Source organism: Sarcophilus harrisii, chromosome 3 (genome assembly GCF_902635505.1).
Source record: "Sarcophilus harrisii chromosome 3, mSarHar1.11, whole genome shotgun sequence".
NCBI lineage: Eukaryota > Metazoa > Chordata > Mammalia > Dasyuromorphia > Dasyuridae > Sarcophilus > Sarcophilus harrisii.
In genome coordinates this window covers 357,630,831-357,647,356 of record NC_045428.1, presented here as the reverse complement: position 1 = coordinate 357,647,356, position 16,526 = coordinate 357,630,831, and the positions used below count along the sequence as shown (strand labels likewise).

The 16,526-nt window shown below is 37.3% G+C and overlaps 1 protein-coding gene across 3 annotated transcripts in view; it reads left to right on the top strand.

Moving 5' to 3' along the window:
* The window catches only part of TMPRSS13 (transmembrane serine protease 13), a 50,243-nt gene extending 40,630 nt beyond the window's left edge, over positions 1-9,613 (top strand). For 2 of the 3 annotated variants that reach the window (XM_031960060.1, XM_031960059.1), the window contains exons 10-13: positions 2,637-2,735; positions 4,032-4,174; positions 4,369-4,521; positions 6,758-9,613. In XM_031960060.1, the coding sequence (XP_031815920.1) occupies positions 2,637-2,735; positions 4,032-4,174; positions 4,369-4,521; positions 6,758-6,784 (422 nt within the window). In that variant the 3' untranslated portion in view covers positions 6,785-9,613. The remainder of the gene's footprint in view (positions 1-2,636; positions 2,736-4,031; positions 4,175-4,368; positions 4,522-6,757) is intronic. The other variant, XM_031960061.1, reaches the window with a different exon arrangement.
* The last annotated feature ends 6,913 nt before the right edge of the window (positions 9,614-16,526 follow it).

Here is a 16,526-nt window from a genome sequence, read left to right as displayed (position 1 = left end):
CTATAAGTTATCTACCTCTTGAGGAGTACATCGCTACCATGCTTCCAACCTCTAGAATTATATCAGACCTAGAATTATAGTTGGTCTTTCAAATTTGTTGGTCTTTATACTATTATTATTTTTTCTATAAATTGTTCTTTGGTTCTTCTCACATCCTTCTGCATTAGTACATACAACTTTTCCTAGGTTTCTCTTGACTTATCATTTCTAATGTGTTCCATTACATTAACATACCATAATTTATTCCAATCCTTTGATGTTCCACAAAAAGAGCTATTATATGTATTTTTGTATATATGAATCCTTTTTTATCTTTCTTTGACCTATTTGGGACATAGTTGTAGTAGTGTTACCACTGGATTAAAGGGTATGAACAATTTTGTGACCTTTGAGGGGCATAATTCCACTTTTTCTTTCCAGAATGTCTGGGAAGACATTATCACACAATGTCAAATGACTCTTAAAAGTGTGCTATCCCTCTCTATAGATAGAAAGTGAAAAACTGCATATTGAAACTTTTTTTTTTGATTTGGACATAGTCAACACAGGAATTGAGTTTGACTTAATATGCGTGGTTTTGTTTTTCCTGTTCTTTCAGTAGTAGGGATGGGGAGGGAGAGAGTTTTCATAAGTACCAAAGAATGATTCAGGTAGTAAAGATTTCAGAAGTTCAAAGGAGGGATAGCAGTCACTGTAATTTGTGCTACACAGAGGGGCTTTATGGAGGAGGAAACACTTGAATTGGGTTTTGAAATATGGGGAAGAATTGGGGAAGAGGGCAAAAAGAATGAAGACCTGCAATCAATCCTGATGCTGTGGGAAGAATACTTTGGAGTCAGAAGTTCTGGGCTCTAATTCTGTCCCTCTCACTAACTAGCTATGTGACCATGAAAAAAAAATCACTTCTCTAATCTAGGTCTTAGAGTCTTTGCCCATAAAATGAGAGTGCAAAGTACAAGGAACACAGAGCTCTGGAGACAGAGAACCAGGGTTCAAATCTAACCTCTGACAGTTTACTGCCTGTGTGATTATAAGCAACTTACTTAGATTCCTTGAACCTTAGTTTCCTCATCAGCAAAATAAAAAGGTTGGTAATTCCTTACACTCTCAGATCTTTGATCTTATGGTCCTACAAAGGTGTGGAGAAATGGAAGAAATAGTGGGAGTATGACTTCTATGTGTCTAACATATGCCAGCAGGAGATCCCAGGAATCTTAACCTTGTTAATCCTGCCACTGTCATGCTCTTGGGACTTGGGGTACTGGTTGGTATCTGGCTCCTTAATTATGAAGATGACACCATGAGTCATTGCAATTAGTCCATTGGATTGAGGAGGAAATTGAGGTCTGGTGTACAGGGTGGGACTGGAAGTAGGGCACAGGGAAACCCAGGGGGCCTACCCAGAGCCTGTGACCATCACAAGATCTGTTTTTGATGATTTCCGTTTTGAGGGTCCCCTTTTGAGATGCAGGTTAGATATTGGTGGGGGAGTCTCAAGTGTGATAACCTGTCATCTCTAAAATGTGTTCAGACTATCAAGAAGAAAACATTCATTCCTGTGCAGGAAAAGTCTGTAATGGGAAAGTTTAAACAAACTTTTGAAGGGAAGAGAAGGAGGCTGGAGGGAAAAGAAACTCTGCTTATGGGGCCCATAATGGAAAACAGAGAAAGCAATGGAACAGATCCATACTTGAGAGATTTACTAGGCGTGTAATTTAATTTAATAAGCATTTTTAGTGCCTGCAAACATGCTCAAGACCACATTTTAGAAAGAATTAAAGATCAAGTAATCAGTTTTCAAGTCTTCATTTAAATAACAGGCCTGGGGACAGAAGTAGCTTCCTTAAGGTCATAGGTATTTAGCAAATGTCAGAGCTTAGCCTTGAACCAAGATCTTTTGATTCTCTGTTCAGTGTTCTTCTTTGCATTTTGCCAGAGTTGGAGCCATAGTAAACAAATTAGAAGACCTTTTCCTTGGGTCATACTTCTGTGAATTAATCTCAGGTATAAGGGGGAGACACCATCACCAAAGTGGAATGGGTATAGCTCTAAGAGGCCAGACCATTGGCCTGGATGTCCAGGAATTCAGACTACTGCTTTCTTCTCTCTAAAATAAAGAGTGCAAAAAGTGCCCACTGGCTACAAAACACTGTCCCATGTGCGCTGTCAGGTAGATGTCCCTCTATTGCATGGATGGTACAAGAGAGCCTCAGTGTTCAGGGAAGGAGCCGCTTCCAGGATGCTCAGTGTCCACAGACCACACACTTAATCCTATAATGGCTTTGGGTGGTCTGAACACTGACCTTGGGACTGGGGTAAAACCAAAGTATGGATGGCTTAGTTAGAGTTCTTTCTTACTCTCAAATTCAATGTGATTCTATATGTGTGAAAAGGGAAAATGAGGTCCTATGAGACATGAGAACTCCTTGAGAAGAGGGATGGGGTCAGTCTCAGGTGTCATGAGGATTCTGAGATCTCTGGGGGACACAGGAGCATGGTGAGGGAAGAACAAGGACTTTTAGGGCATTTGGTGGATTTTTTTCCTTTTCCTTTGGTGGATTATATACCTATGATAAAAACCGAAAAAAAAATTCTAATGCTGGGCTTGGGCTGATGCTGTCGAGTCTTTATTGTAGCTCATGTCCATCCTGCCTGCCTCCCCATGTATGGACAAACCTTCAGTCTTAATGAGACCTGCTGGATCACAGGCTTTGGCAAGACGAAGGAGACGGATGGTAAGGAGCCAATAATGATACTGAGATAGTGCCTGGTTGTGGGCAACCTGAATCACAGTCTTACATTTCCTGCCCTGTACCAGAGGGGAGCTATGTACAGAAATGACCATAACCTGTGGGGAATAATATTGGGGGGCTAGGTCCCCAGAATCTAGTTAGGGATTTTGTGAGCAAGGGAAGCCACTAGCACTGGGGGTTTGAGCATTCCAGAGGGAAGTTATCTGCCTCCGGAGAGAAGTGGAGGACCCTAGCAATAGTCATTACTACAGATCACTGACCATAAAGAGCCAGGAGTATTGGCAGGCAGCTTAACTTTAAGTCTTTGGTGTTAAATGCAGTAAAATAGAATGTTGGACTTAAAATCAAGGTAATCCGAATTCAAATTCTGCCTCAAATACTAACTGTATAAATCTGGGTGAGTCACTTAACTGCTGTTTGTCTCAGTTTCCTTATCTGTAAAATGAGAATTATAGCAACAATTACTTATTGTTATTAAGGTTGTTAAGATGAGATAACATAATATAAAATGTTTTGCACAAAAATGCTTAGGGCACATATAAATAAATTTTAATGATGATGATGATGATGTGTTCTATGGCTTCTTAGATTGAAAGTCTTGGGGGAAGTGCAATAGGGGGATGGGAACCAGATGGAGGGTTCTAGTCTCTGTAAGAGAAGTCTGTGTTTATATACCTGTGTAAATTTAATGTTTCTTTTCGTGTGTTTGCATGTATAACTGCAGGGTATTTTTTTTGGGGGGGGGTTATATATGCATAAATGCAGTATATGGAAAAATAAGGTGATATAGCATATTGGAAGTGAAAAATTCTGGATTAGGTTCCCAGGTAACCAGTCAGATGACCTAAGGCAACCTCATTCAACTTTAATTTCCTTATCAATAGAATGGGAATGAGGATAGTTGACCTGCTTTCTTCAAGGAACTTTTTTGAGGACCAGTGCAGGTATGTGAAGGTGCCTTGTAGACTAGTTTATGCAAAATCAAAGTATTATGTGTGTGTGTATCTGTATACATTTATGAGTGTCAATTAGAATGTATCTATAGATGTGTCCTGAGGGGTATATATTTAACTTGGGCCTAGGGTCAAGTATAAAGAGCAATAACACTTGGAAGACCCCCAACAAAAAGATTTCTACAACCCCAGGAGATCTCCCTGGTCACGAGCACTGTGGAGATTTGAGTTGGGCTAGGTTGGACTGGTCTTGGAGGCTGGAAATCAAACTCTGGGTTTCATTCCCCATTTGTCTTGCTCCCCTTTCTCACATTTTTTCATGAAGAGAAGACTTCCCCTTACCTGCGAGAGGTTCAAGTCAATCTCATCGACTTTAATAAGTGCAATAACTATTTGGTCTATGACAATTACCTAACTCCTCGAATGATGTGTGCTGGGGACCTTCGTGGAGGGAGAGATTCTTGCCAGGTGAGGGAATGACTTCTATTTGGGTGAGAGTGAGGGGAGAGTGGATTCTAATGTCTGAGGGGATAGAGTAGAGTGGGAAGGAATGGGGAAAAGGGGAAATGGAGACTCAGGCTTCCCTATAGCAAGATGCCTAAGATACCTGGGGAAGAATCTGCTCTCCCTCTTTGTCTGTGACCACTATCTTCTCCTTGTAGGGGGACAGTGGGGGACCACTGGTGTGTGAGAGGAACAACCGATGGTACCTCACAGGTGTGACCAGCTGGGGCACAGGCTGTGGCCAGAGGAACAAACCTGGTGTATACACCAAAGTGACAGAAGTCCTTCATTGGATTTATAGCAAAATGGAGGTGAGAAAACTAGAAAATGTTCTTCAGAGAGAGATGGGTATTCATGTCTGAGCTCTAGACCTTGCTCTCCAATAGTCCAGTTGGACTTTTTTTTTTTTTTGACATTTGAAAACTGTTACATAATTAATGAGGTATATTTTGTTATAAAACAGATAATAATAATCCTTTACTATAATAATCAAAATTTAAAATTATGGCATAAAACAAGCATTCCTATAACATATTACAATTTTTAAAAGATTATTTCACATGAAACCAAAAATCCATTATATAAACTTGCTATTCTTTTAAAATACATAACAAATCTGATAAAGGCCTCATTTCCAAAATATATAGAGAACTGACTCTAATTTATAAGAAACCAAGCCATTCTCCAATTGACAAATGGTCAAAGGATATGAACAGACAATTTTCAGACGATGAAATTGAAACTATTTCCACTCATATGAAAGAGTGTTCCAAATCACTATTGATCAGAGAAATGCAAATTAAGACAACTCTGAGATATCACTACACATGTGTCAGATTGGCTAAGATGACAGGAACAAATAATGATGATTGTTGGAGGGGATGTGGGAAAACTGGGACACTGATACATTATTGGTGGAGTTGTGAACGAATCCAACCATTCTGGAGAGCAATCTGGAGTTATGCCCAAAAAGTTATCAAACTGTGCATATCCTTTGACCCAGCAGTGCTACTACTGGGCTTATACCCCAAGGAGATACTAAAGGAGAGAAAGGGACCTGTATGTGCCAAAATGTTTGTGGCAGCCCTGTTTGTAGTGGCTAGAAACTGGAAAATGAATGGATGCCCTTCAATTGGAGAATGGTTGGGTAAATTGTGGTATATGAATGTTATGGAATATTATTGTTCTGTAAGAAATGACCAGCAGGATGAATACAGAGAGGCCTGGAGAGACTTACATGAACTGATGCTAAGTGAAATGAGCAGAACCAAGAGATCATTATATACATCAACAACGACACTGTATGAAGATGTAATCTGATGGAAGTGGATTTCTTCGACAAAGAGACCTAATTCAGTTTCAATTAATCAATGATGGACAGAAGCAGCTACAACCAAAGGAAAAAAACTGGGAAATGAATGTAAACTGTTTGCACTTTTGTTTTTCTTCTGGGTTATTTTTACCTTCTGAATCCAATTCTCCCTGTGTAACAAGAAAACTGTTTGGTTCTGCACACATACATTGTATCTAGGATATACTACGACATATTCAACATATATAGGACTGCTTGTCATCTAGGGGAAGGGGTGGAGGGAGAGAGGGAAAAATCAGAACAGAAGTGAGTGCAAGGGATAATGTTGTAAAAAATTACCCTGGCATGGGTTATGTCAATAAAAAGTTATAATAATAATAATAATAAAAAAGAAAGTGCTGTAGAAAAAGACAAAAAAAAAATGAAATACATAACAAAGTATAATGTAAATTTCCTTTTCCCCCTGTTTTTCTCCCTCCTCCCAGAGATAGCTACCATTAGACACAAATAGGTATACATATATATGTATATATATACACACATATAATTATTCTGTACATACTTCTGTTTTTCATTTTTTTTCTCTGGATACAGATAACATCTTTCTTCATATGTCTTTATAGTTAACTTGGACATTAATGCTAATCAAAATGACTTTTAATTCAAAATCATTATTATTATTGGCAAGGAAATTAGGGTTAAGTGACTTGCTTGGAGTCACACAGCTACTAAATGTTAAATATCTCAAGCTCAACTTGAACTCAGGTTTTCTTGATTCCAGGACTAGTGCACTATCTACTGCACCAGCAAGCTGCCCCTCAAAGTTATCCTTAAAACAATATTGTTGTTACTGTATACATTGTTCTTTTGTTTCTTATCATTTCACTTTTCATTATACTGACTAAGAAAAAGAAAGTTAGACTAATGGAACAGAAGAGAAATACATATAGTTTTAACAGCAAATAAATAGGATGATCTTGTATTTGAGAAAGGTAAAAACAATATTGTGGGATTATGGGATTCATTATTTGGCAGAAAAAAGTGTTGGGAAAAACTAAAAAGTAGTATGAAGAAATCGGGCATAAGCCTATATGTTATTCTATTTACCAAGATAGCATCAGAATGGATACATGACCTGAGAGGCAGGAAACAAATGCATTTTAAGGAGGGCAAGGAGAATTCCAGGTCCTGCAATATCCTTCTAATGAGCTCTGTATTTTTTTTTCCATTCTCAGGGTGAGGTGCGGGGCCAGAAGTCCTAAACAGCTGGCGTGGCAAGCCAGATCATCTCACAGCAATGACTCTGAAGGCTCTTCTTACCTATGATTGAAGTGGCAGGGATTTCTCCAGTATTGCCTGGAAATGTGGACCCAAAAGATGCTCTTCAGTAACTTTATTATCTCATTCAATGGGTTTATGTATGTGTGTGTGCATGTACATATGTGGGTATATTTGTGTGCCTATGTGTCCCTGCTTTCCCAAGCTGGGTAGCATCATTACAGTGGAAAAGAACCTAATTTCTTAATCAAACTGGAAAATATTGGAAGAGTTGACCTTGGAATTCCATGGATCTTTTCAACAGGGATATCACATCAGTTTAGTGAGGGAAAGAGGTTGACATGTTTGGATTCAGCGATCAGGGTCATGGAGGAGGAGCTTTGGAGATACCCTCAGTAGGTACCATTCTCCTGCTCTTATTATTGTTGACTTCTGGATTGTGGCAAAAAGACAAGCTAACAAAGGCACTCAGTTCTTTAGTCTGCAGCCATACTGGAGGTGGAAAGTCAGTGGGCTGTGTGTAGAGGGCCTGTGAAACAAATTCTCCCTTAGTGCTTAGATAATGGTTTTCCAGAAGGAAGTTTCAGCTGGATCTGCAATGTATACCTAGTAAAGTTTCTCTGTACCTCTCCCCATTGTCCTTCTAATGCTGAAGTATCTACCACATCAACCATCACACCTCATGACTGTCAATGAAGCAGCTATAAAGTAACCTGTATCTGCTGCTCAACCATCTCAGGGCTGATTTTTTTTTTTAAGAATTGTAAAGAAATTAGATATTTTTAATTTTAGATATTTTTGAGGTCTTCACAGAATCTCAGAGCCGACATCTTCCTCCCAGTCTCTCCTGTGTCCATAGTCTGCAGCTGGACTTTGCCAGAAGGTATGAGAACCCAAGAGATCCCCCTAGGACTCCTCTCATCCTGTCAGGCTTCTGAGATACCTGGTTTCTCCTTTGGCTTCCAGCAAGTGAACCACATTTTCCCCACCTGAAAGACTCGAGGGCTGGAAGTGGCAAATATGTGGGCCCTTGCCCCGGTTTCTGAGAATCCGTGGCAAAATCCTTTGGACAGACACATCTTTCCTATCACGGACTTTTCCCAAGCCCTCAGTGCCTTAAGATTCCATAGATGCTTTCCTCTTTTTCCCTTTGGGTCTTACCATGTGGCCCCTTTGTATAAGTTTGGACGTACATCCCCTGCTCTCATCTCCCCACACTGCTCTTTCTGAGGATCCAAGCTGGTTTTGCTCCCAGAAGACACTGGTGTGGCCAGCTTCCCATCTCCCTCCAGATGCTGAATGTATGGACAATGTCTTTTCCTCTTCTTGCACACTTCTCATTCTCCCAGGAGCTACCTCTTACTCCCACACTGGCCTCTGAGCCAGAAGATGGGGCAGCATGTGCAGAAAAAGGGCACAATCTGCCTGTGGGAAGTGAGGGGCTTCCTTGCTTCCTTGCTTGGGGTCATCAGCAAGACAAGAATCAGAGCAGAGAAACCAGGTTCTGTCCACATCCTGGCGCTTCTTTGCCAAAGCAGGGACCATTGCCCTGAGATGTACTGGCTAATGTCTCTGTAGGGGATGCCAGTCCCTTTCCTGGGGACATTCTTTTCCTTTTCCTGCACCACACAAACTGCTCCAACAATAAAATTTATCCAACTTTAGGGAGTCGTCATGGGTTGCTGACCTCAAAACCAGGCTTCCTTCTTAGCCCAAGGCAACTTTATGGTGGCTCCCTTTCATGGTCGTGAGGCTGCCCAGCCACATTTCTGCAACATGACACCAGGACTTAGCAGGACAGTCCCAGATTCCAAGTTCTTGTCCCCTCATCCTATCCCTTCTCCTAATTTTCCTGTTTCTGTCAAATTACCAGCATCCTTTGAGATACTTGATTCACAACCTCAAGTCATTGGTCCTTTTCTTTCCACCCTCACCATAATTACCTTGCTCCTTATTACCTGCTGCTTCTCACTTCTGCTTTCTCTCCTCTCTCTGATATATCCTCCACCAAGCTTCCAAACTGAGACTCCCAAAGCATACTGTGACCACGTAGCTCCCCTGATACGTGAAAAACCTTCCATTGGTCCCACCTTGCCTCAACACAAAGTTAAAATACAACCTTCTTTGGCGTTGAAAGCCTTTCAAAGCCTGGCTCCAATCTGTCTTTCCAGACTGATTTCACACTCCTCCCATTTACACTTTCAACATTTCATGTCCCTGGTTTGCATTTGGAATGCTCTCTCTCCTCACCCTCCTCTTGGAATCTGTAGTTCCCTTTAGGATTCAGCTCATTTTGCCTCCTACAACAGGCCATCCCTGATTTTTCCATTGTTAGTGTTCTCCTGAAATTAGCTTATATTTATTTTGTATATATATTTTTATTTACTTACCAATGTACTTGTTGCTCCCCGGCCCCTGTATTTCAGTAGAATGTAAGCTCTTTGAGGGCAGAATTGTTTTTGTGTTCCTAGCACAGTGCCTGGTACAAAGTAGGTGGTTATTAAATATTTCTTGAATCAAATTGACAAAATGAAGCTCCAAACATCCCTCATTTTGTTCCTACCTCAGTCTTGATTATTTTTTTTCTTATTCCTTCTCCTTTTCTTTCCTCCTTTATCAAAAACTAAACTTATGGCCTTTTACATCTCTGCTATTTCCATTTTACAAGGAAATTTCAGAGATCTTTGGACCTGAAAGTTATTAAGGATCTTACAAATCATGGAGTATAATTTTATTTAAGGAATCAGCAGAACTGATCATTCTTATGATCATCAGTAGTGTTAAACTCAAAAAGAAAAGGGCTGCTGTCCTTATATTGACTTAGAAAATCACATATTAATATTATATATATTCTGTTGTATTTTTATTTAATTTGTTAAATATTTCCCCATTATATTTTAGTTTGGTTACAGCCAACTGGGAAATGTTGCAAGCAGCAAAGCCTACAGTCTCTGTTTGACCCTTGTGCTAGAGACCACCTGGACAGGATGCCCGACTATATGAAACATTTAGAAAATAGATCGAAAGCCTGGTATTAAAGCCTTAGATAGTACTAATGGGGGACTTCAATTATCTGGCCATCTGTGGAAGCTCTCTCCCTCTGCCAAAGACAAAGCTGTTATTATATTCTTGGCTGGTCTTAATTATAATTCAATCATTCAAAAGATAGAACAGACTACAGCAAAGGCAAGTAATAGCATGGACTAGGTCCTTCTTAATAATAACCTTAACTGGTTGCTGGGGCAGAAATGGTGAAGCTTAGTGAAAAGTGGCTGCACCATCTTAGAATTTGTGATAAAAAGAAAGGGAAGTCTGGATATAGTCTGATATGAATTTTGGAAGGGCAGAGATCAAAGGGTTCAGAAAAAGGATATTCTAATTCCGTGGCTTAAATTTGGGAATAAGCTTTCAAGGATGAAATTCTGAAGACACAAAGAAAATAATTTCTTTCAGAAAGAAAAAGAGGAAATTATTTCAATAGATCAATATAGATATATAAGAACTGAACTGCAACTCAAGATTTTAAAAAAGATCTGTATTAAATATGAAGATAAAAATTGTAAGTGGGAAAAAGAGATAAAGAGACAGCCAATTCTTATAAGAATGATGTGGGATTGAGCTGCTTAAGTAGAGAATCTCCCCAAAAAGCTTAGGACAACAAACATTTTTTATTTTATTTTTAAGATATATAATGGAGAAAAGAAGTGTGCTTAGGGTGAATGGAAAATGTAAACTTTTAATGAAGAGAAGGCAGACTTTTCATTCAACTTTTATTTTGACTATGCTTTTCAAATAAAACAATGTTTAGGCAGGAAACATGTGGATAATAAATAGGTCAGTCAGTTATTCAGTTAATGAACATTTACAAAGGTGTAACTACAAATGTGACAGTGAGAGAACTTATTAGCTCTTGATAAATTCAAATTATAAGGCCTAGTCAACCTACATCCCACATAAGTTTCAAAAGAACCAGTAGATGTGATTGATGAAAGATTATGGAGGATAGGAGAGGTATCTCTTTTTTTTTCTAGAAAGTAAAATTACAGGCTTTACTTTAATTCCTGTAAAAAAAAATTCTAGAATGCATTATGAAAGTTATGATTAGTAGCATCTAAAAAAGGAAGTGAAGATCATAAAAAACAGAATGATTTCATCAGAAACAGATCATATCAAATCAATTTCACTTAACTTTTGGCCAACTTACTAAACTGATATATCAAAAGAGTACTATAGATTGAGTTTATATATATTTTAGCAACATGATTAGTTTACCACAGTAATTTAGTTTATCTAAATTTCGCAACTAGCTCTGACAGCAATTAATTTTACTATTGTCTAATCTTACATATCCATCTTGACCACAAGAATAACACAGAATTTCTTATAACATTTTTGTGGTCAAGATGGGGAAATATGGGCTGGACAAAAAGTACAGCTAGATGTATTTCAAATTGATTGAATATCCAGGTCCAAAGAGTAGTCACTGAAGATAGCATCTTTGAAGATATTCATTGGGGTACCCTAGAGACCTTTGCTTGGAAGGCATTTTTGAACTTGTTTTGTCAATTGCTTGAATAAAATCATAAATGACACACTTGAAATTTGCAGATGACACAAAGTTGAGCAGGGATTAGTATATAGGATGGCAGAACCCCAAAAGATATTGACAGGCTAGAATACTGGGGTGAATATTTTAAGATGGAATTCAATAGACATAAAAGTAAAGTTATGCCTGAGTATAAAAAATCAGCTACCCAAATAACACATAGGGAGATGGCAGTTTATCTGAAAAAGATTTTTTTTTGTTGAATTTCAGACTTTATTTGAATCAATACTGTGATAATGTTGCTAAAAAATTAAAGTGATGTTGGGTTGCCAAGAGAAAATTCCACTACCCAGGACCATGGAGGTGACAGTCCTGCTATAGAAGCTATATAGATCACAGCTGACATATTATGTTTAATTCTGGTTGCCATGTTTAAGGCAAGATGATGATAAGCAGGAGAAAATTTAGAGTCGGGTGAATACTATGGTGAAGACCCTCAAGATCATGCCTGTTGTAAAGGTGAGTGGAGGAAGCACAGCCAAGTACTCTTAATGTTCTCCTGAAAACAACTTTAGAATTTTTCCTGACATCAAATTCTGAGATGACAGAGGTCACAAAATATCCAGGTGAGACATTTTCCAGACCAAGACAACTTAGAAAGTTGGAAGGATCTATGACAATGGGATGGGGGGGGGAGGCTGACCTGGACTGGGACTTAGGGGCAATGACAGCAGCAACAGAATCTTCAGGAGTTCTCAAACCAGGAAAAAATAACAAGTGATCAGAAAGAAATTACAGGGGACCCCTGTGCTAGTGCTGGGTGAAGGGCAGGGTATTGTTTGAGAACTCCGTGGTTATCCCCATTTCCAAGTTGAGGTTAGGATGGGAGGAGCACTTTGGTCACAAAGGATCAGGGGTCCTGGGAAACAGTGGCTCTTGTGGTTACAAGGAATCAGAGGTCATCCAAGTTAGGACCAGAGAGCAGACCAGGATAACAGTATCTACACCTGTCCCTAGTTCATACTACCTTGGAAGAACTGAAAACTTCCAAACACTTAAAACTAGTTCTGAAAACAGCAGTGAAAAAACCTAGAAACTTGGAACAGTTCCTCACTCCCAGCCTGGGAACAAAGCCTAACCTTATAAAGTTAAAAATCAAGAAATAGGATGAAAAATTAACAAACAAAAACAACAGGAATTTAGCCATAAAATCTACAGAAAATAAGACAAACTCAGAAGACAATGTCAAAACAGCTATAAGCAAAGGCCTCAAAGAAAACTCTAATTTGATATAAACCCTACAAGAATTCCTAGAAGAGATAAAAGAACCTTAAAAATCAAATAAGAGTAGTCAAAAAAAATTGGGAAAAATGAATGATGTAAGAAAATTATGAAACAACTTGGTGAAAAGCTAAAAAAATAGAGAAAATAACTCCTTAAAAAGCAGAATTGCCAAATAGAAAAAGAGGCACAAAAGCTCCATGAAAATAACCCCTTAAAAATTAGAATTGGGCAAGTGAAAGCTAATACCTCAATGAAACATCAAGAAGTAATAAAACAAAGTCAAAAGAATGAAAAAATAGAATAATATGAAATATATCATAAAAAATAGATTGATCTAGAAAATAGATTGAGGAGAGATGATTTAAGAATTATTAGACTAAATGAAAATTATGATTAATAGAGTTTAGATGTCATATTTCAAGAAATTATCCAGTAAAATTACCTCAGTATCCTAGAACCAAAGGATTAAATAGAAATTGAAATAATCTAAAAATCATTTCCTAAAAGAGATCCCAAAATGAAAACTCCCGGGAATATTATAGTAAAATTTCAGAAATTCTACATTAGAGAAAATACCTTAAGCAGCCAGAAAGAAAGCATTCAAATACTGTGGAACCACAGTCAGGATCACAAAAGATTTAGCAGCTTATACATTAAAAGAGCAGAAGGTTTAGAATATGATATTCTGAACAAGGGAAGTAGGGTTACAACCAAGAATAATTAACCCAGCAAAACTGAATATAATCCTATAGGAAGGAAATGATTATTTGATAAATGTAGACTTTCCAAGTTTTCTTGATGAAAGGCTAGAGATGAAAAAAAATTAATTTTTAAATAAAATAAAAGTATAAAAAGGTAAAAGTGAAAACAAAGCCATAAGGGACAAAATCAGGTTTAATTGTTTACATTTGTATGTGAGAAGATGACACATATAATGCCCACAAACTATCATTTTGGGGGCAGTTAGACTCTACACAGACTGAGTAAAGGACTGAGTTGATTGTGTTGAGAGGATCTAAAAAAAATGACCACAAGAGAAAGCTGCACTGAGAAAAAGTGAAGAAGAAGAAAAAGAATGGGGAAAATTATCTCACATCAATGAGGTTTGTAAGAGTTTTTACAGTGTGTGAGAAGGATGGGGGCTGCTAATTTGAACCTCACTCATCTGAATTGGTTCAAAGAAGAAAATATAGGGCCACTCATTTAGGTATAGAAATCTAACTTTCCCAACAGGGAATTAGCAGGAAAAAGAGATAAAAGAGATGGAGGGATGAAGGGAAGCAGTAGTCAGAACAAAACAGACTTTTGAGGAGTAACAAGATAAAAAGAGAGAGAGACACAGAGAGAGACACAGAGAAGAATAAATGGAAGAAAATAGGATGAAGGGAAATGAACAGTTAGTAATCATAACTGTTTATGTGAATGAGATAAACTCACCCATAAAATGAAAAGAGACTGAATGAAAAGCAGAATGAATTAGATGTAACAATGTGTTGTGTACCAGAAATACACTTTAAGACAGAGCAATATACCCAGAGCCAAAATAAGGAGTTTGAAGAGAATTTATTATGCTTTAGCTGAGGTGAAAAAGGCAGGGGTAGCAATCATGATCTTGGACAAAACAAAAGCAAAAATAGACTTACATAAAAGAAATAATAACAGAAACTACATCTTACTCAAAGATACCAAAGATAAGGAAGCAATATGAATACTAAACATATATATATATATATATATAATATATATATATTATATATGCACTAAATGGCAAAGCATCAAAGGAATGGTTAAATAATTTACAGGAAGAAATAGAGAATAAAACTATATTAGTGGGGGTCCTCAACATTCCCCTTTCAGAGACAGATAAATCTAACCATAAAATAAATAAGAAAAAAATTAAGGAGATGAATTGAATGCTAGGAAAGTTAAAAATGATAAACTTCTGGAGGAAAATTAAGTGAGAATAGAAAAAAGTAGATGTTTCTCAGCTGAACATGGCAAATTCATAAAAATTGACCATGTATTAGGGTATAAAAACCTGACAAACAAATGCAGAAAAGCAGAAACATTAAGTGTATCCTTTTCAGACTTTAATGCAATAAAATTACAGTCAATAAAAATTGTATGGAAACATATTAAAAATTAATTGGAAACTAAATATTCTAATCCTAAAGAATGAGTGAATCAAAAACCAAAAACAAATCATAGAAACAAGAACAATTTCATTAAAGATAATGATAACAATGAGACAATAGCTATAAATATGTACATCAATAAAAGAGAGCAATGAAAAGAGAAAAATGGGCATATAACTTTAAAAAAACAGAAAAAGAAAAAAAGTTGCCAATTAAACACCAAAATGAAAATTTTGAAAATTAAATGAAATCAATAAAACCGAAAACAAAAATTGAAATAACAAATAAAACTAGGAGCTGCTTTTATGAAAAAAATAAACCATTGGTTAATCTGACTTAAAAAAAGAAGAAAAGGAAATTATTAATATCTATATCATACTATGTGAGGGTTGGTTGAAGGAACTGATGTCTTTAGCCAAGAAAAGACTGAAAGGCACATAATAACTGTATTCAAGAACTCTAAGGGCTCTCACGTGGAAGAGAAATAGCCTTTTTCTGCTTGGTCCCAGTGGCAGAACTATTAATTTAGAATGGTAGCTACAAACTGACAAACATCAGTTTAGTGTGGAAAAATACATAACAATTAAAACTATCCAACAGTGAAATAATGGGCCATCTCTTTAGGTTTCCCTTCATCAAAGGTCTTCCAGAAGTCTGAAGGATTATATTTTTAGGACTTTTTATTAAGAATATTGTCAGGGAATTCTAATTCAGTAGTTTATTAGCATAAATCTAAATCTAAAGTCTATTCTAACCTTGACATTAAATTATTCTAATTACAAATTTGATGCTTTCTTCATTGCCTCTCCACTTGTCTTTTCTAACTTATTCTTGGTCCCTTCATATATCCTAGATTGAACATTTCAATCCTATCCCTCCCAACATTAGTGATGCTCAAGAATATAGTCGATTTTATTTGCAAAATTTCCCACTTTTGCTTTCATATGTCCTAGTATTGATATATGTGAAGCTTTGGTCTCTTTAGCCTGTTAATGTCATGGAAAAAATAAATTTTCTTAGGAATGAAGCAGATTTAGAGTTGGAGGACCTGGCTTTGAATCCTGAAATCCATGTGACTTTGGGTAGGTAACGTAACCTTTCTTGCTCTCAGTTTCTTTTTTTGAAAATTTTAATAGTTGAAAGTAGGTTAATAGATTCCTTCTGCCTTTTTCATCACCCCAGAGAAATGTGGGGTGGGGAAAGGTAGGGAGAGAATGGGGTATGTGACATCTTCATCAAGTGCCAGGATCTGATTCTCTTTCTCAGACCACAATGAAATCCCCAGAAGACCCAAACACGGGACTTAGCGTCCAAGGGCTCAGAACATGCAAATTGAACCCTCTCCGGTCATCTTGTAGTAGGAACTGGGTACATTAGATAAAACCACTAGATGTCGCTAGCACAGTGCCTTACGTATAATGAGCATTTATAAATAAAGGCTGGTTGATTGGTTATATATGGCAAGGATTTTGGGTCAAGGTAAAGACTAAGAGCCATGCACTCTTAACTCTGAAGTTTTAGCTTCAGGAACCACATCTCAGTCACACATGACTTAACATAACCTTATTTTTCTAAAAGTAAAGAAAGTAAATTTCCAATTTTAGGTTTAAGTTTATCTTTGTTAAAATAATTATATAATTATAGAACCATAATTTTAAAAAATAGCACATTAAGCCTATAGGGAACATACAGATACACACATCTCATCCCTAAGCTAGAACTGGGAACTTTCATTTTTTGCATGCTGCTCTTTTTAACCAA